Source organism: Drosophila novamexicana, unplaced genomic scaffold (assembly GCF_003285875.2).
Source record: "Drosophila novamexicana strain 15010-1031.04,08,12 unplaced genomic scaffold, DnovRS2.1 tig00000820-arrow-pilon, whole genome shotgun sequence".
NCBI classification, from domain to species: domain Eukaryota; kingdom Metazoa; phylum Arthropoda; class Insecta; order Diptera; family Drosophilidae; genus Drosophila; species Drosophila novamexicana.
In genome coordinates, this window is record NW_020824828.1 from 533,080 (window position 1) to 554,672 (window position 21,593).

The 21,593-nt window shown below is 38.5% G+C and overlaps 1 protein-coding gene across 1 annotated transcript in view; it reads left to right on the forward strand.

The window, feature by feature from the left end:
* Positions 1-13,970, forward strand: part of LOC115764428 (probable serine/threonine-protein kinase mkcB) — a 68,342-nt gene extending 54,372 nt beyond the window's left edge. Inside the window, exons 4-8 of the mRNA XM_030707429.1 lie at positions 4,027-4,201; positions 4,464-4,601; positions 12,155-12,414; positions 12,600-12,692; positions 13,798-13,970. Of these exons, the coding sequence (XP_030563289.1) occupies positions 4,027-4,201; positions 4,464-4,601; positions 12,155-12,414; positions 12,600-12,692; positions 13,798-13,902 (771 nt within the window). The 3' untranslated portion in view covers positions 13,903-13,970. The remainder of the gene's footprint in view (positions 1-4,026; positions 4,202-4,463; positions 4,602-12,154; positions 12,415-12,599; positions 12,693-13,797) is intronic.
* The last annotated feature ends 7,623 nt before the right edge of the window (positions 13,971-21,593 follow it).

A 21,593-nucleotide genomic window follows, 5' to 3' on the forward strand; every position in this document is an offset into this window, starting at 1 on the left:
TTGTTTGCTCAACATTTGTTGCTGCTGGAGCAGCAACTGTCTTTTTGCCACACTACTGTAACTCAATGATGCAATAAGTGGCATGCCATTTAATAGACCGCAATTTCGTTTCTGCTATGCGAATGAGGTTACCGACAACGTTGCAAAGCACGCAACAACGACAAAAACAACAATCGAAACAAGTATATGGCACAACAGCAAAAACATGATCAATATTGGTAACAATTATGATTGCAGCCCGCAAAGCAACAGCAACAGCAAAATTTGTCGAAACTAAGCCTTCTAATTGCAATTGTTTAATTACGTGACCCAATGTTAAAAACAAAATGTGTGTACACACTTACATATGTAAACATATTTGTGTTTATATGATACCACAAGGTGTTTGTAGTCGCATCTTGGTACAAATTTTAGAATTTTATGGACAACAAGTGTGGGAACAGGAGACATGATAGAGCACAAGGGGTGCAGAGAAAAAGGGAAATATGCTTATACAAGCAACGACATTCCAAATATAATGGCTCGAGCGATTTTCAATATATGAAAACCATTTAATGGACAGAGGGTGCTTTATTTGTTGTTTTTTAATTGATGTTTATGTCAAAGGTATAAACATGGCATATAAATTGATGTGTGTTCCTTGTGCCGAAATTGCTGAAAATTGCTGCTGAATTTGAAGCGGCGACCTGCGAAACAAGCTTGCCAAAAATCCTTAAAGCTTTTCAATATGAGCGACTTGCCATTTTTGATCAATTTTGTACAAGTTTGGAGCATCTTAAAGCTTAATGGCCACTTCACTTCTACTTAAGGGCCAACTTTCTTAGCCATTTCGTTTGGCAGTGGCTTGTGATATTATCGCCTAACAAGCGGAAAATGCCGTCAACTTGCGAGCGAGTGGCAACAGCCTTTCAACAGGCAGCAGACAGCCTCCCAAAACAAGACTCACAGACGCACAGCAATTTAGATATTGATTTAGATAGCGCTGTTAATACTTGTGTAGTTACGAGTATATTTATTGCCGCTGCTGCTAGAGCAGGAAACGAGCATAGTCGTCGTTGGTGGAGGGGGTGGGTTTAGATTTTCCTGGTACATATCTGTGCGTGTACTCGTACATTTTGGTGTCCTTGTCGACATGGCCAGACCGCCTAATGGCGGTGGACACAAGTAACGTAATTGGCAATTGTGAAATGATTGATTTGACATCCATTTCATTTAATCATTAGCTTTAAACTGTCGTACATTAATTGGGTCTCAATTGCAATACACGCTGTACAAAATGTCTAATTAGCCTTATCTCAATGAATTACAAGCGTGTTTTGCTTTTAAGTTTGCCTCTCGCAAAGCGAAGGGCTTTTCCACTTTACCATCTAATCGGTTTATTTCTACGGTTACAGTAATATCAATAGGACTTTAAGTTTAGGTACAATAGTTTCTCTAAGGCCAGAAGAGAGCAAGTTTTTATATTCTAAAGTGTTGAATGCAATTTTTTTCGAGTTTTTATCCGTTTTTTTAAAAGACTTTCCGATTAAGATCTGTAAGAAAACTCATTTCAAGCTCAGAAACCCATCGTAAAAGCAAAATAATGCGACCGAGACAAATTGATCAGTGATTAGTTTTTAATAAAATATTGATTTAGGTGTCAACACGATTTAAAATCTCATTTAAGCATAGAAACTGCTGGCTTATATTTAAGTGTGATGCGATATATAATTCATAGTAATTAGCTTGTCAAAACAACTTTGCCTGAAACTCAACTAAATTTTAATTGCATTATTATTGCAAAATAAAAGCATGCTGTGCCAAATCCATGATATACTGATTAAAAGATACAGATAATATATACGCCTGTGTTTTTTTCATATAATTGATTATTATTTTATGTTGCATTATTATTTATTATATTATTTTATACATTAATAATGGTCGCATGAGCGAATGAACATAATAATCTATTATTGTTTATTAATAACGGGTAAATGTATGTTCAGTTCATGTAGGCCTTCCGGCAGATATCAAGGACGGCAGCTTGACTTTTTCTGCTAGTTAAGAGTTGAAAATTCATTATTCTTCTGTATTAAATCGCAGCGCACGCATGAATGCACAGACTCTTTTAAAAAACCATAGGTTTTTTTTTTTTTTTTTATAAATAGTTTCAATATTTCATTTACGTTTTTTTTTTTTTTTTTTTTTTTTTGCTTGTTTCAATTTAAAATTTTTTCTTTGAAGCTTCATATTGTATTTGCACAAGCCGCTTATTTGGTTTATGTGGCGTACATAAATTAAAATCAGCTGGTCATTAATAAAGCGACTTAATTCAATTAAATGAAATTTAATTAAATAAAGTTGGCATTTTTTTTTCCCCTTTTTTTTTTTGTTTTTTTTTTTTTCAGCAATTTGATTTCAATAATGAATTCAAGTGCCGATTGTTAAACATTTAGCAGCATTCATTAATTTATAAAACGTTCATGTTGTTTATAAATTGCGACCTAAAAGTGCAAAAATTGTAAATTGCAAGAAAGCGCACAGCGCATAAATCAAAATATTGCAAAATGCCACTCAACAAAGCAATTTTCGCATTTATTTATTTACACGCAAGCGCCGCGTTGCGAAAACTGAAAAAAAACGAGTGAATTTTATTTAATTCTTTATAGCTACGGCCAGACAGCAGTTGATGTTGAGGGCGTGTTGACTGCCGCTGCTGCTGCTGCTGCTGTTGCTGCTGCTGCTGCTGCTGCTGTTGCTGCTGCTGCTGCTGCTGCTGGTCTCACAAAGCTGCTAAACCAATTAGCCGCCCAGATGAGACAAAAGTTTTACAATTGTCTGACGAGTTAGGTTCAGTTGGCGTTGTTGTATATGACTGACTTGGTGTCGTATACGCAATGCGTCAACTGTTTCACCATGTTCACGCTTCAAATAGTTGTTGTTGTTGTTGTTGATGTTGTTGTTTTACTTCTTGTTGTTGTCGTCGTTGCTGTGGTACTTGCTGCTGTTGTCGGCAAGATTTTTGCATTGCCTTGCGGCGGACTGTCGTCGTCTGTCGTCTTGACTAATTTATATGTGCATATTAAATTAGCCCGAGCGGCGTAAAGTGTCGCGCTTGGAATTAGTTCACACCCTAAGACACACACACACACACACACACACAAACACACCCCCACACGCACACACACACACACGGAGACGTTTCAATCTGATGGCTTTTATTATTTAATTGACAGTCTCGGGCGGTTGCTTCCTGTGTCTAACGCGGCGTATGCGCAATGTCATTTGGCACGCTTCTAAATTGAATTGAATTTGCATCGCCCAGCGCCAAAACAAATCTTTGCACAATTTTGGTAATTAGCTAAACGCAATTCAAACAAGTTAATGTTGTTTTGAAAAAGAGACAACATAATTTTAATCGAATTTCGATAAATGAACTAGCTTGGGCTTAATACTAATGCGAGAACATTTTAATAGTACTTAATTGTTTATTTTCTGTCTTCCGTCTTCTCGTGGCTTTGAAAAACATACTTTGTGCAATCGACTTTTAATTGGTTATAATAATAAAAAAAATAAAAAAATGATTTAAAAACCCATAAAAAATGTTGATGGGTCGTTTTTGTAATTCGAGCGAACTTCATTTTTTTGAGTCTTTCTCAAAACAAAAATATGGTACCGTTCGAGTAGCGCTTCGATAGGGCTTAAGTCGCCTTGAACTGGGATTGATGCCACAACCCTAAATAAGAAAAGTTGAAGGAGTTAAGATCAGGCTTGTGAATATCGGAATGGGGCTATGTAACATTCAAAAATGGCCAAATAATAACTATAATATTAAACTCTGCGAAATCTGTACGCAGTTAGATATCGACGGTAATTGGCTCGATCGCAAACAGTTGCCGGCGATAAATGGAACAAATATAATCAAATGAATGGCCCCTTGTTGCAGCATTGTGCCGGGGTTAGTGGGGCGGCTGGGCCAATGCATTATTTGCTTAACAGCTGTGCCTCATGCAACAATTAAAAATATTTGCTCTTATTTTGCAGCAACAATCGCTGAGCGATACGAGTGCGGACAGCGGCAAAGGTGCAAAGTTTTTATTGCGAAAACGCAAATCGAAGAAGACGACGGAAAGTACAATAACAGCAGGAGGAGGTGGAGGTGGAGGCGGTGTCGCTGCTGCAGTTGCAGTTGCAGCCGCTGCGAATGGCGAGCACAAAGGTAGGACAATGAATAAAATAAAAGGAAACAATGGCCGCAATTGCAAATGGCAACAATTCAAAATGGCGGCAAGTGCAAATGGCGCAAAGTTTGTAAATTGCCATCATTTGTAGTTTGTTTTATTTTATTTATTCAGCAGGCTGTTGTACTTTGTTTTTAATTAATTACAATTTGCAAGCAACTAATATTTTATTCTTTCCCTTCCCCCCCTCTCCCTCTGTCTCTCCCTCTATGTCTTAACTGCTTTGCCCTATTTATATAGCTAAACGTGGCTTACAGCCGTCCATAAAATGCGTTCTGGTTGGCGATGGCGCTGTTGGCAAAACCAATTTGATCTTGTCATATCTGGAGAATCGATTCAATCCGGAGCATGTGCCGACGGCATCAGATATTTATAACGGTAAGTTGAAACCCGTGAAAATTGTGAAAATTGTGAAAATGTTGATTGCCTGCCGCCTTACTCGACTGCGCTTTTCAACAGGTTTACTTAACGGCATTTTTCGTTGTTCACACACACTCACACACACTCTCACACTCACTCTCTCACACACACACAATCTCTCACACACACACACACAAGTAAGCAAGCAAGCAAATAACTTCCACCCAACACGACCTTCGACTGTTTTTCTGCCTGCCTGCCTTCCTGACCGCCCGCCCGCCCGCTTGGCTGGCTGCCTGGCTGCCACGTATATGAATTTTTCATTTTGTTGAAAACCAATTTGTGAAATCTTTACTGAGTTTCCGTGTGAAGGATGCGGCACGCTCGGCATTCGACTGTGGGCCAGTCTCAGCTGACGGAAGTAGGCGAAAATGATGTTCAACTGCCTGCAGGCTGCCGTTTGAAATCCTTCTCCATTCCCATATTCCGACCCCATTCCGGTTCACAGAGCCCTGGCAGGAAGGCAGCTTCATTTGACTTTCACTGCTTCCGCATTTGCGCGCTCTCATGCCATATGTGTGTGAGCGTGTGCTGTGCTGTGTGTGGGTGTGTGTATTGGGCTGTGCTTGTGTGCTATTCACGAATTTTAATGAACGGAAAATTGAAATTTGCGGTTATTCAGAACAGCAGCAACAACAGCAGTAGCACCAGCAGCGGTAGCGCCAGCAATAACAACAGCGGCCAGCGCATCGCTTGGTGGGGCCATAAAAAAGGCAGCCGCCTTTGCCTTTTGTGGCCGCCATCTTTTCTAGCCTTTTAGGTCTCAACTAGTAGGCACTTGCACTGCAAGTGATTGAATTATGTTGTGCCCCCCCACACACACATACACATACACACGCTGACACCCATACTTACACACACACACACCCATACACCCATACACATTGAGGCAATGCGCCACTCGAGGCTGCCACTTGATGTCTGCCTGACTCTAATAAATTTTGCATGAATGTGCACTTATTTTATGCCGCAATGCCCTGATTCCAAAGGGCAATATAATATGTTCACCCTTCAGATCTGCTTTGCAATGCATATACTTTACATTTTGAGCTCGAATGATGCCTGAAACTTTTTCTACTCATTAGCTATAACTAATTTTCATTTAAAATATTCTAAACATATTTCAACTTTAATCGATGTTGCACGTTTAAAAGACTGCAATAAATGGTTTTTGTCAAGCAACCTTGCCTTTAGAATACTTAAGTAAACTTTTTGAACACATTTCAAAAGTCTAAGCTCCATCGTATCAAAAATGAATAGAGTTCGCCTTGAGCAAAATTTGATATAAGCTTTAGTTTGCTCATAACAAATTAAGTAAGTGCTTTTCACCACACAGGTGAACAAAAAAGAACGGCTACAGTCATATTTTTGCTTCAAGACATTTGGCTTAAATGTGCATTTCCAGGCAAACTTTATTTATGAACACAGAAACTTAAAAATCGACTCTCGAGCTCTATATACAAAAGAACTTCGTTGTTTTAAAGAGTACGCGTTATAGCTGGTAAATGCCAAGTTGTGTAATAGAAAAGCAAAGAGATCTTTCATACAGGAACTTAACTTTTGGCTGATCGTTTCTATGACAGCTAAATTATACCACGGTCCGATCTGTCTGAGTGCCATACATATATAAATATTGATCAATAATAAATATATATACTTTATAAACTTGGCGTTTTGAGGTGCTCTCGTGCGCCGTACATATCTCGTGACAATATAAAGACTTGGAGTAACAGACAAAAACAGTGAGTCAAATAAGTTGATTATACATGTTCATGTTTCTCATCGGCTTTAAAGTGTTTTTTTTTTTTTTTTTTTTTTTTTTTAAATCCTCGCAAAGTGTCATTTGCAACGAAATCAACTGGAAACGAAAACAATTAGCTAACGCTTTTCATTTTTTATCGTTCTCTTTTTCAATCTCTACGTATCTGAAATGCCGTTTGCATGCTACATGGAGATGAGGCGCCTTTTTGATGCGCCGCCACTTCTGCTTCAATGGTGATTCTTCGCTTATTACGCATACGCCATGTGCGCTATTTGCCGAATGCCAAGCATAACAGGCTCTCCTCTAATGCAGCTTTGGCATAATTTCGCGCACTCACGTGCACAAACACTAGGAAATTCATGACGGAAATCTAACTTGGGCATCTAATGTGTGCACCTGTGTGTGTTTAGTAAGGCTCGCTGTGTGCGCGTGTGTGTGTGTGTGTGTTTATGTCGGTGTGATTTGCATATTTGCAAGGGGCTTTGCATAGTTTCATCCAATATAACTTTTGCGCATAGTTCAACTAATTATCCAGTGCCACCTTTCCTGAAAGAATGGTAGAGAGAGAGAGAGCGTTTAAAAGTTCGTGAACACAAGACTTGACGTCGCATAGGAGGCAGCTACAACATCCATCAAACGTCATTACTTTAATTAAGTGCATCTCTAAATGGCTATTTTAAAACTTGTCTTCTTGTTACCATGATTACGTACAGGAAGAATAAGAAGACTATTAAGAAAAAAAAACAAATAAAACACTTTTTTCTGAGTGTGTTGAGACATTAATACTAGACTAGAATACCTAGACGACAATACCTGTGTCGGTTATCTGATGTAGTTAGCATGCAAAATGTCAAGTTTCACCTAAACAACTTCAAGGCTGAGAAACCGTAGCGAAACAGACAGACAAACGAATATACAGATGGGTATATCGGTATATAGATAGGTATCAACATACTGATCTAGGAAATGTATTCATATGGTCTCGTAAATATGTATATCATTGTTTGCCTTACTTGTATTGTGACATAAATATAATAAGTAGCCAGTGCTAGGCACGTTTTTTAACATCGCCTTTCTATGCGCTTCTTAATTTCAATATATCATCAGCGAATAATAATATTATTATTGATTTGAAAATTGCGGATTAGTAATATAACTAAAAGCCAAATCTATCTATCTCTCTCTCTCTCCCTCTCTCCCTCTCTCTCTCTCCCTCTCTCTTTTTGTCTATCTCGCTCTCTATGGCCTTTCTGTGCGATTCTCAAGATTTAGAATAGAACGTAAAGTAATGTGTTGAAGTGGACACAGTCATGATGGATATAGTCTGTCTCTTTTTGTTAATTTTACAGGAAATTTATTATTAATTTTTTAAGTAGTATTGATTGTATTTATGGAAGAATGCTAAGTATCATCAAGTTCAACAGAAGCGTGGCCTATGGCTATGTGGCCTAGTTTATTGATGCTGATCAAGAAATGTGCATACAATATAATAACAGGGTAAGAGTCTTTCATACGCTTACGAGCGCTTGTTAACTTAGCTTACATTGAGTAATTGACAAACTGAATGAGTGACTAAGTGAGAATGACTGACTCAATTAGGTTTCAATAAGCCAGCCAAGCGTTTGACTGATTTTCAATAGCCGCCGACAAGTAACAATTTCACAATTGTGTGGCGCACACACACACACACACACACACACCCATAGACACTCACACACATGACACACAGACTGACACACACTCACGCACACAGAGACAAAACAGACTTAGACATCCGCAACGAGGCTTTGTCTTCTTTTGTTATGCGCCATTTGCCCGCTGGATGGCGCTTTTGTCCGAGTGTCGTTAAATGCGTGAAGTCAAGTTTTATTTGGTCGTATTTTGCTGTTATGCGATACACTTTTATGCGCACACTGAAATCGATAATCGATTAATAAGCCACCGAGATGAAACATAAAAGACTCGAAATTATGGCCCAAAATGTATGCTATATACAAATTGGCAAAGACGAAATGAAAAGAAGTGGGAAATTGAAATACTCTATTTTAAACAAGCCACGCCAGTTACTCTGAAAGCAAGCTGACCATTACTTTAAGTGAGCCTGCCAGCATCGCATTGCCGATTGCAATCAAGAGCCGGAACGTCAGCCGCTCTGTATGCATATGAGGTGCATAACGCAAAAGCCAATGCGAACAATTGATGGATGCAAAGAAAAAGCCGGCCAGAGCGTACTCAGTCAAGGTTGGACAAGACCAGCCAAAGGCGTTCGAAATAAAATCCTTTTGTCCTTGATCCTTTTATGTGTATTGTGCAGCATTTTACCTGGGTTTACCCTGCACTAACGGAAATCAGATGGTATGTTTATAGAACTATAAAACCACAAATATAATAAACTTTAAGCAGTAAAGAGTAAAAAGTGCAAGGAAGTAAAGAATTTGTATATATACTTATATCTTGGGTTATATATATACTTATATACAGGGTATCGCTCAATCGAAACACAAAAGAAACGAGAAAAGCTGCCGTTTGCCTTAAGAGTACACTTTTTCTTTGGCCCAACACACAATGCCCCATCCTGATTCAGGAGCTTAGCGTCAGCTTGCTGGGGACTGGAACGTCAAGTGGTTGTAGCGGTTGGCATCGTTGCAAATGCATTCATGAAATTTATGCGCTACAAGAATAAAATTTATTTAACATGAGCCACGAGGGCGACCTTCGGCGACCTGCTGATTAAAAACTGGGAACAGCAGCTTTATTTACGTAGTGTAAACATCAGCAGCTACAGCAGCGGCAGCAGCTGCATTGAAAGGCAGTCATGATTAACTTTTAGATAGGGCACACACACGCTCATACAAGCCACAGCTAGTGGTAACTAGCGTTCTAGTTAGCGGAGTGGTTAGGGCTGCGGCTCGGCAAAGCGAGAGGTCAGACACGCTCGACGGCACATGAGAAACAAAGCTAGTCCCGTTCTCTTTCTCTTTTTTCTCTCTGACTCTCCCCCCTCTCGCTCTCTCTGTCTCTCTCTCGGCTTGAAGGCAGCTTCTGTGGCAATTTAAATCATTTTGCACGCATTTTAAATATGAATGCAATGCTTACACGTTAAACACACACCAAATCACATACACACACTCACACACACGCACAGTAGCGTGTAATATGAAGCTCAAATTGCTTTGGGGGGCGTGACCAGGCGCTGCTAATTCAGTTGCCACCGGCTCAACATCATTGTTGCAGCTGCAAGTAGAGCGCGAACACACACACACACACACACACACACACACACACACACACACACACACACACACACACACACACACACGTACACAGACGCCTGCGTGGCAATTAAAAAATGGATTCGCGTGAAATATGTTGCATACTTTTGAGTGCACATCTTAATGACATCGCAACTGACGCTTCCTGTGCCCGACGTGATCCGCACCCGCACATATTTGATTTGCAATTGCCACAAATGCAGAAGTGGCAGGCATGCCAGACCGGACCACTCTGTCTTATAGCCTGTCTGTAAAGTACATATATACCGAGAAATCGAATACTTTACATACTATTTATATGTTTTTAAGATGCTCAATCAAACTCACAATCAGGTAATGGGTTTTTTTTAATTTGAAGCCCTGCCTTACTTACAGCATCGATTGGACATAAATGAAGTGCCAAGTGCCGACAATGTAAAGCATGTAGCATGTTCAAGGGCCAACAGCATAGTGTATTTTCGTAAAATCTCATCAAACCGCTTAAGTACCCAAACCTCAGTGCACATCTCCAAAGCCGCTCAACATGCTACCAGTTTTAAGATTTTTGCCACAGTCTGTGAGCAACCGCAGCTACAAAGATGCCAACATAATCGTTTTCCCTACAAGTACAAATATACAGATACTCCAGAGCATGTTAGAGAGAAGAAAAACACACATGTTTTGGCTACACAATTCAAAAAATTTATTTTTGCTTAATTTCAATTGCGGCTCTAAAATATTCCATTTTCTAGCGGCAATGGCAAAATGCTTTCGGTTTGTTTTGCATTTTGTTTAAATTTGTTTTGCAGATATCAAAATGTGTGTAAAAATGGATATGATAAGTTGCGCAAACGTATATAAGAGGCAGAAAAATGCCTTTCCGCTCCTTTACTATTTTACTTTTAGGAATTTTATTTAATCATCAATTACAGCTAGCTCTCTGGCATAACTTATGAGCATTTGACTTTCTCTTACTTTCACTACCTTTTATATATCGCCTTTCTATGTGATTCTCATAGTGTCAAGGAAGGCCTAAAGACTTGCACGTTTGATTTCAGTGACAAATACCGGTAAAAAGTTCGTTATAGGTTAGTTTATATATTCACACATAAATATTTGTATTTTTAAATTTCTAACTGTACAATATGTGGGGACCTGAAGTAAGTTTTCAAGCTGGATCTCCCTGAATCTCCCTGTTTTTATTTGAGCGGACTTAACGCTAGATTAGATGGATAACTAATAATTTTAGAAAAATATATTAATTTTTTATACACTCAAAAGTCTTGCTCTTCTTCTATAATATATTTTTGGAGCTTAGTAATTTATATGATTCGAATTAAATCTGAACAAATATGACAAATATGAATCAACTGTTAATAGAGGTGGAAACCCTGATTTTCCGAGTGAATCTTAATGCGAGGCTTGGGTTCTAATCATGAATCAAAGATCCAAACATGAATGTGGGCTTGCAGCAAGCAACCAAGCATTGTTTGTGTGCGTATATGTGTGTGTGTGTGTAAGGGTTAACAGCAATTTTAGGGTCTTCAACAGTTGATCAGCATAGCCCCGCATAGTTGGCCCTGAGTGGGTTAGGTGCTAGTGTGTGTCAAAGGGCGTAGTAGTATCTGTGCCATATCTGTGTGTGTCTGTGAGTATCTGTGTGGGAGTCTGCGCTGAGAAGTATGCTATGCCAAAAATGTGCACTTGCGTGAATCGAGTCGTGGATTGGGCAGCATTTTAAATTAAATTCTAACTGAAATTCAATCAAAAATACCTGCACTCGTGTAAATAGTCAGAAATGGGTGGCATTTAAATATTGAACAATCAGCGCTCGTGTAAAGGCCAGAATTAAATTGCCAACTGAGCTTGACTTGGGCGACAATCTCTATACATTTCTCTATGCTCGGCTCACCAAGTGAGTGAACAATTGTCGTCTTGCTGTACGCCGGCCTATCTGAAATATCTGAACGTGTAAAACTGTGAGCCCTGCCCTCTAGAGGGGCCAAGAAAACCATGAAAATCCTTAGTTTAGTTAGACTGACTATTAATGGCCTTTTTTTTAATAGGTCGAGCTGAAAATATTGCAGCCACGCCCACGCAGAGTCGCTAATTTAATAATCACAAAGACATATTTCGAATGATTTAAACTGATTTGGTATCAGACTAAAATATGCCTGCTGGAATTTTCTCTTACAATAACCGTAAAGTTATTTTGCATTGGACTTGTGACTCTTAAACTGTAACCGCAAGTCAGTGACTCATAAACGGTGCATTTAGAAAATGTCGATTTTGCAATTTGTGGCAACTTGTTGGCTTGGACTGCAATTATTTGTTATTTACCTAGCTGCAAACGCAGCACAAGATCAATATAATCCTTTTAAGCGTACGAGCAGAGTATAAAATAATTTGAAATAATGTTTTGATGCATTCATTTCGAAAGGGCTTTAAGCTGCGTATATATAATCTTATTCATATTTTTTGCCTTAATTTATTTACAGCCGAAGTCAATGTGAACGAGAGTCCCGTCCATTTGACACTCTGTGATACCGCCGGCCAGGATACGCTGGATCCTTTGAGGGAACTGTGCTATCCGGACAGCGACGTCTTTCTGCTGTGCTTCTCGGTGGTCAAGCCCGAAACATTTGGGGCCATCAAATCGAAATGGGCGCCCAAATTTGCCAAAACAAAGGCGGCCCTCATATTGGTTGGGACCCAAGCTGACTTGCGAAGCAATTTGAATGTGTTGAACAAATTGCAGGTGAGTTTTATTATTATTCTTTTTGGGGAGCGTGTTTATTTGGTTTATTTGTGCGCCTGAGTTCATGCTTGACTTCATTCATGTGTGTGCATGTGTGGCTATAGCAAATTTGTTGAAATATTTATGATATTCTTATTTGATTTCATATGTGCTTCGGGCGTGCCGCGTTACCCATGGATGAGCAGACAAATGGCGAGAAACCAATTTCATATGCAGACGCCTGGGATTTGGCAACAACAATTGGCGCCAAATACATTGAGACTTCCTCAGCCACACAGGTGAGTTCCGGTTGCCGTGTTGGATGTTCACATGTTCAGATGTTCAGATGTTCAGATGTTGCCCCAACACTTGGGCCCGCCATCATATTAATTAAAGCAGCGGCAGACGGCGACTGCCCCACAGAGTCATTGCACCAGCAGCAGCAACAACAACACTAACGACCACGACAACAACAACACTAACAAGACAACAACATCAAAAACAACAACAACAAGTCATATTCAGCAAATCCTTTGGGCTGTCGCTGTCTGTATGCAAACACTTAAAAAGGAAAAATTTCTGCAGAATGCTGACGCTTGGGAGACGTTTGCCTTTGAGGCAATATGCCACACGGTGCTCTTCTCAGCCAACAAGCATGCACACTTATACACACACAACAACACACACACACACACACACACACACACACACACACACACACACACACACACACACACACACACACACACACACACACACACACACACACACACACACACACACACACACACACACACACACACACACACAATAATCATAATTGTGCGGTTTTCGGGCTGGTTACTGTTAACGCTAAACCAACTGCCTGGCAATGCTGGTAATGTTCCGCCGTTGCCAGATTGCCAACACTTCCAGCGTGTGCTAAGTGCGAAGCACAGCCACCTTTCTGTTTTATATCTATATATACATATATATGTATATGTATATGTGTTTTTTTTTTGTCAGCCGTGCATTGCACTCGTCGCAGCCAAAGGAGGCGCTAATGCTGACAACTCTGACTTCGTAAGGAGCAGCCATCCTGTTGTGTGTACCCTATATAGCCCACAAAATGTGCCTGGCACAAAGTTGGTTATAAAATCAATAAATACTTTGTTCGCTTCAATATAAAATGCATATGAAATTTATGTTAGTTTTTATGCCTTTGCGACCACATTGAAAGTGGGCAGACAAAAATATTCGGACGGAAAATAATTTATTTTATTTATTTATATTAGTTATTTTATTATTGTTTCTTCGCAGCGAATTACTTCATTCATATGAGGGCTACTTATAAAAAAAATCGATTAATGCTTTTCCAGTTTACATTAATGAATAAATATGCTTATTTGCCTTTACTTAAACCAGGATAAAGTCAAAGACGTGTTTGATACAGCCATTTGGGAGGGCTTGGTGCCCACCACGTTGCCGCCCACGCCCTCGTTCTGGAAGAAGCTCTTTTGCCTGGCCTGAAGGAGCTGAGCGAAATACAAATTTGCAACTCGAAAAGAAAAGAACACTCAACAAAAATTATTACTTACTTTTTTTTTTTAATATATATTTTTTAGCTAGTTTCTGCGCATATTTATATTTGTAGTTCAGGGCTACCTAATTATACACATTATTGAGAACTTTTTAAAATTACAGATATACATATATTTATAGATATATATATATATTTGTTCGACAGTGCTATCAAATTTTTTTTGCACGCGCACTCACTGACTGATCTAATGATAAATATAAATAAAATAAAGAGATATGCTAAAATTATTATTCCAAAATTATTTACAATTAAGTTACACTCGCATCTGCTGGCAAACAACATTTCTTCTTTTTTTTTTTTGTACTTTATTTACTTTATTTTTATTCTTATTTAATCGTATAATTTTTTGTAGCAAGTGTTTCGATTTTCGCGTTTGTTTTTAATTTTAGTTGCTTAAATGTTTATTTTTTCTTGGACTCATGAGAGCTCTGATTAAAACTGAATATGAAAGCGCAAACCAACTGATGTTACGTCATTCCATCCATTTAAGCATTAAGTTTTATATCCTTAAAATACGTATATTTTGTCGAAAGCAAAGCCGACAAAAAATAATAATAATAATAACAAAAACGATGAAAAAAAAATATAAAAACTTTAATTATGCAAATTTTCTTCTTCTTTTTACATGCACTGAAAATGTTAGACATTTTGAAGAGTAAATGTGCTCAATATTTTTCTAAAACATAATGCTAATGCTTTAAACGATTTTTCGATTTGAATTAAGATTTTGATTGTTAATTGTTATTTAGAATTGAAATCGAACTTCATTTACTAGAGATACTTGAATTTTATATGTTTCAAAAATGTTAAATGTCCATAACTCTTTTTTTATGTTCGGTTTCAGTACCGACCAGAGTTTTCAAAATTTGTGATGTGCACCTTGACATCTTTGTCAACTTTTGATCAAAATTTAGAATTGAATTTTTTGAATGCCAATCGATAGTTGTGATCATTCAAAAATCAAACTTCATCTAATCAAGATATTTGAATTTGAACATTTTACAATAACTTTACTCGAAATACTGATAATTTTGGTCTCGTGAAACTCTATAGAATTGATTTTAGTCAACAAATTTTTGATTTCAGTACCGACTCGAATTTAGCGAAATTTGTATTGTAAGCCCTTGCCGCTTTTGTCAAATTTGTTAAATTTGTTTGTTTAAATTTTGATTTGAATTTTTGTAATGCCCAATGTAAGGGTAAATCCGAATAGGTCGAATAGGTAGCTTAATATGCCCGAGATATAGAAGTTCAAGCATTTCGAAAAAAACCCAAATCGGCTTTTGAATTGTCTCGTTTGAGACGTAATTATTCTGGCATAAAATAAGTATTTTATACAGTTTCTCTTGTTAGTTTTTAAACGGCACTAAAGCTACTTAGGTGTTGCGCGATAGAATGTCTGGTTTTTTTTTTCTTCTTTTGCGTCATAATTTGCATGACTAATGCCTTCTGCTTAAACCATAAGCGCCGACAAAGTGCCAGCAAAAGGAATAATAATAGATGCCTTAGGATGGAAGAGCAAAATCAACAAAAACAACATTAGCGCAGACTTTTGGAAAAGCAAACAAAACCGCGGCGCTTAACAAAACCAAAACACACGCACTCTCAGTCAGCCACGCACACATACACACACACACACATACACACACACACATACACACACGCACACCGCCAGCCGATGCGATGAAACTTGAGCGAAAAGTTAAGCGGAGCTTGTCAAGTTTTTGCAGCGTGCACCAAAAACGTAAAATGAATTTTGTCGTGGCAGGAATGTCAGACTGCATGTATATATATATGTATGCAGCATGCAGCTTACAGTTTGCAGCTTACAGCTTGCAACTTCATTTTTGGCATCAAGTGTTTTGTTGACATTGATGCCTTGATTGCAGCTACAGTTGGCAGCCACCAGCAACAGCAACAGACGCACATCAGACGCTATGCCCCTCTTCCGCTGCCTGTCTCTTCGACTCTCTGTTTTAAGTAAAAGGCTACGAAATTGAAATATTAATGCCGGGCCGACAGTTAACAACTTCGGTGACAGTACAACAAGCTGCCGTCCAAGTGCAGTGTAAACATTTTGCACATTGTCTCGACATGGCTTCAGCGTGCCAGGGGCAGTGTATTGAGGGCGTGGGCATGGGCGGTCTGGGTCATGGGTATGCCAAATCCTGACTGCAAACAGTTAATGCAACTGTCGACAGCAGCACCAAGAGCCAAAGTAGCATACATAACAGCAACAACAAGAACAACAGCTACAGCTTACAAGAAACTCGTTCAAGTTGAAAATAGTTTCGTTTTTGTTATTTAATAGTAAATTTTGTACATATTTATGGCATTTACTGCACTGAGAAAAACAATGCCCATGAATTGCATACTGAACTCAAAAATACGCTTACAATTGCTTAAATTTTACCTGGCTAAAATTTGTTAAACAGATTTCACCTATTGCAAAACAGCGTCCGCCTATGTTCTTCCAAGCCTAACAGAACTCAATATTAAAAGGGGAATATCATCAAATAGCATCGTTTCGAACATTATATACTTTATTCAAGGCTTCCCACTTTTTGACCTTAACGTAGAACTAATTAATTGAAAAATTGCATTTAAAATAATCCCAAGCTTGTTTTATTCTTGTAGGAAGAGTTGACTGAACCTATTTTAAATTGTCGGGCATCAATAGTTATTCTCTTTTAAATATCTATCCTTTAAAAATGCATAAAATGGGAAATAATAGTTAAGCAGAAGAAAGCATCTTTAAGTACACATCAAGGCGACGAACTGAATAGCTCTAAGTAGGTTTGCCCGTATCTATGAAACTTAAGGCTGAAAACTTTATATTGATAATATTTATTTTCGTATATCATACGCAAAACAAGCTGAACTTATTTTTCATTTCAACTCCTTAATATTAACAAATATCGATTTACAAGTTTTGTAATCTTAACTTTTAAGTTGATTTGCGCTTTGTAGAATACTTCAATTATGAATAAGGTACAAGCACTTCAGTTCTCTGTAAATCTATACCTGTGTGTAGGCAATAAATTTAGAGTTTACTTTTCGTAAACGTCAAATCATAAGCCTTTCGGGCATGTCGAACGCATTGCGTTGCCATAATTTGTATCTTGCATCCGTAGCCATGCCCAGCCAGCCCTGTCCGCTCACAATTCTCTGATGGGCCACCCGAAAAGCACTTAACAGCATTGCGGAGACGTCGTCGCAGCCGTCGCTTTATTAGGCCAAAAAATAAATCAATAGCCCAAGAAAGAACATGGTCATGTCATGTTGGAAATTTATAGCTTTGCCACTTACGTGTGTGTCCAGCCCTAGAAGAAGCATCGACATCTGCGCCATAAATAAACAATTTTTTGTACAAATTACTTGCAAGTAAATGTGCAAATTTCGCATACGCAGCGTTGTCCGGCCCCCAACAACTCAGCCTAGTATTTATTTAAATATAAACTTAAAGTTAGTGTACAAAACATGGAAAGCTTTAAAAACTTATTATAGATACTTAACATATCCATGACATTTATAAATTGAAGCTTATTATTATTTCATAAAAATGATTAAACTTGCCCAAAGTACTTCGTTCGTTATACAATCTTAAAATAAAATTTTTTTTGTGCTAATATTAAAAAATATCATTTAATTATATTATATTATTTATATGCTATTTAATATAAATGCCCCGCGATAGCCGCTCATAATTATCTTTAAAGTTATGCATATTTTACTGCCAGTCACACAATTTAAATTGAACGAACATAGTAAAATATTGCAGCACAATAGAGAATTTGGACAATATGCCAGCAGAAACCATATATGTTTAATCGTATGGCGGTCGCATGTGACTAACTGCTCGCTGTAATGCATAACCGAATGTATTCAGCGTATTCCGCTGACGCAGCACAAAACAAGTGGAAGCCAGACAATGAAAATAAGGAAATGTGACGGTAAATGAATGAAAGGCGAAATCAATTCGAGTTTATAATGAAAAATGCTACCACCCCATGCAGCGTGATCAGTGGGGTAAAGCTAGAGCTGTGAAATTTGGTTGAATAGAGTTTTTCTTTTCCTTTCACAAATTTTCTTCGGTTTTTTTTTTTTCGTGAGCCAACTCTTTGTTTGGTACGTGCTCATAAAACCTACAGTTGAAGCGAGCAAAACGACCGATTTCAGCACGCGGCTATTTATGTGGGTCATTCACGCGAAAGGGATGCGATCCCAGACCCACCAATTTCGCCATCGTCCGACCGCCTGCGCCCGTGTCCTTAGGAACTGTGTCTGTATGTGTGTGTGTGTGTGTGTAATTTACTTAGAAATAGATACAGATACTCTTGCTGGGAGCAGACATGCGAATCTAAAGCAGAAGCAAACGCAAAAGCAGACTCTGACACACATGTAAACGCCGCTACTTGAACCCTTGATTGCGGTGGTGACGGTCGCCCATTGTTCGCCTAGGAGCTTGGACTAAAACTTATAATCATAGCATCATCAACAAAATTATCGTTTTGCCACAGCACGGAATGACTGTAAAGGCGGGGCAGTGGGTAAGTGTAAGCTGGCGAGGGGCGAGAGTGAGGGCACGGAGAGAGGCATCGCACAGATACACTCGCCATTTAAGAGCATAAAAGCGAAACGTGCTTGAAATGTGAATTACTCGCACTTACACACACACACGTTCACACACACGCACACACATTCAACTGATGTACTTAAAGTGTTTGAGTATATATATATATATGTGTGTGTGTGTGTGTTGGCGTGTAAGTCGCTTTTTGCTCTTTGGCTCCTTTGACTCATAACTTTAACTATTTTACACGAACGAACGAACATTTACTTTACTTTTTTCCCAGCACGCTTTTCTTTTATTTACTTATTTTAGTGCTTACTTCCGTTCACGTACACAGCCAGCACCCACACCTATCCACACACACACACACATGCCCATCAAAAAGGCGCACCCACAATTTTTTAGCAAATTAACAAGCCAGCCGCAGTCTGCTGCGGTTTTCTGATTAGCAAGATTCCGGTATCTTAAGTTCGCTACAGATTCAAATCACAGGCTAAATGAAAGATTTAATTGTTTTGCTGGCTAGATTTTTACATTTTTTAATGTATTAATGTCTTGTTTATAAATAGTTGGGTTGCATTTTTCATGTGCGGCACACAAACCAAACAAGTTAAGCTGCTTAAGTCGGTTGTGCTCGACTAAGAAATACCGAGTACCTACTCACTCAAAAAATAAAACTAGTGTGCTTATTGTCAAATTGTCATAAAAAATTTCTCACAGTTACAGAAGCGATGGAAACGACTTTAGCTACAAAAATATCTGAACGATACAAAGCATTTGTGGTAAACAAAAGTATCTGCAAGATACACAAGCATAGCTTGAACCATTTTTCAAAATACAATAAAAGGATTTTAACACATTTTACTTTAAATGTGCACAAGTGCAACCGGACTGAATATGTTTATGCAGGATTTTAAAAGAGTTCTTAACCAATCGATGCCAATTATCTATAACAATTACAACAAGTTACGACGAATAATTGCAATCAAATACCGCGGCCATAGCCTCTTATTTCACTGTGTGTAGCCGTGTGTCTGTGTGTGTGTTTGTGTTTGTGTAGCTGTGCGGCCCCAACAATAATTTCGTTAAATTTCAGCACGCACGCCTTGCGAAGGCTGCAAATACTTCAACTGTGGGCGTGTGTGTGTGGGTGAGTGTGGGTGGACGGATGTGGGTGGTTGCCTGCGTATGTTGCTCCCCAGGATTTTCGCAGCCGAAAACCCTTTTGCGCTAATTGCAATTACACAAAATATTGTTTACACACTTGCTCAAGCCGCAACGTTCAATAACATTCGTGGTGGGAGTGTGTGAATGAAAGCGAAGTCGGATGAACAGGAGACGGCATGAAAATGATATGGGGCTGTAGATAATACAGTATAATCAGAGCTTAATTAGTTCAATAATGGCTTATTTTTTATGAAATACGATTTGTTATTTTTCGACTAAACAAACAATTGTGCAAAAACCATATAATATGAGCACTTTATCTGATGCGTCTATATAAAAGTATGTATGTATTCTTGGGACAGACGGAGCTTCTGTAAGATGGGCAAAGCTCACACCCAATATACTCATTTTTACCTTGTGAGCAGGGTATAAAAACATGACCCGGATTAATAGGAGCGAAGTAACTGAGATCTACTTTATCAAACGCTAACAGATTTTGAGTGTATTTATGTAACATATGTATGCATGTGGGAGAGTATGTATCATTGTATGTATGTATTTAGAAATCCTTTGTTATATATGCTTGCATGTATATATGTATATTTGTAAACAAACAATTGGGTTGCAGTAACCCACATGGCTGCATAAATCTCCAAAACCCTGCGTCGCGCTGACAGACAGCGCAATTCTAACTCTCGTTAAGATTCCAGAAGAGGCTTTCATACCATCTCCCCCTCGTGAGGCAATACTATGCGGTCGTTCCGCGAGAGGGAAACGGAGAGTAGGTCGTGGTCGTTTTAGTAGGTGAAAGTCCCACACTTTTCGGCTTTTAATGCTTTCTCCCCATGCTTGTCTTATTGTACCGAACCTTGATCAAGTTTACTTTCCGCTGCATTGAAAATTTAAAAAAACGCATTTTTAACGGTGCCCTACTACTCGATTCTCATAAATTCAAGTAGGGCTCACAGGTTTCTATGACTTTTTAGTTAGTGCTCTTTTGTGTGAGTTGTGCTTGTGTCGTGTATGTGGGTATGTGTGTTGTATGTGGGTGTGTGTTGTGTTTGTCGTGTGTGTTGTGTGTTTGTGTGGTTACGAATCAGAGTCGTAAACCGAATGACTGATTGCTCACCACTCTACCTAAGATTTATTTCGCAACTCAACGTTGAGCATGTTTTTATTGGCAGCTGATTTCTTGTCACAATTCTCAAAGAATTGTTCAAACTTCAAAGCACAGATTTTCCAACTTATTGTAGGCAGTCGTTCAATACACACAAAACATATTTCCATATTTGTGTGTTGTCTTTCGTAAGCAACTAGGTAAATGGCCTTGAGATATGTGACTACATACATACACATGTGCATATATTCTCAAATGCTTGCATATTCAACTGTTATTTGTACAATCAGCTCGTGCCGCCCTCCGTTCCCGACCGATATCCAACATTCATCGATAAGCTTTTCTCGGCTTTTAGTTTTCACAGTCATATACCCAAACCAACAGCAACAGCAACAACAACAACAGCAACAGGAACAGAATGCAATAAAGCAAACATCAAAGCGGGCATGAATTTCAAATGGACTCAAAATTTATGCAAAGCCGAGTGAGAAATAAAAAGGCATGTCCCAATTGCCATCAGGGGGATATGGAAATATGAAGATATGGAAGGATAAGTGGGACATAGATATGGGATCAAGCATCATAATTTTAATGCCAGGAGTCGGACGAAGCGAGTCTAGCTAAAAAACATAAATAAATAAAAATTGGCATGCAAATTAGATATTTATATAATTTTTGTCTACCCTATTTATATTTTGACTGCCATAAATTTCCATAAATGCGTAAAGGTAATCAGCAAACGAGTTGATAAAGTTGATTAA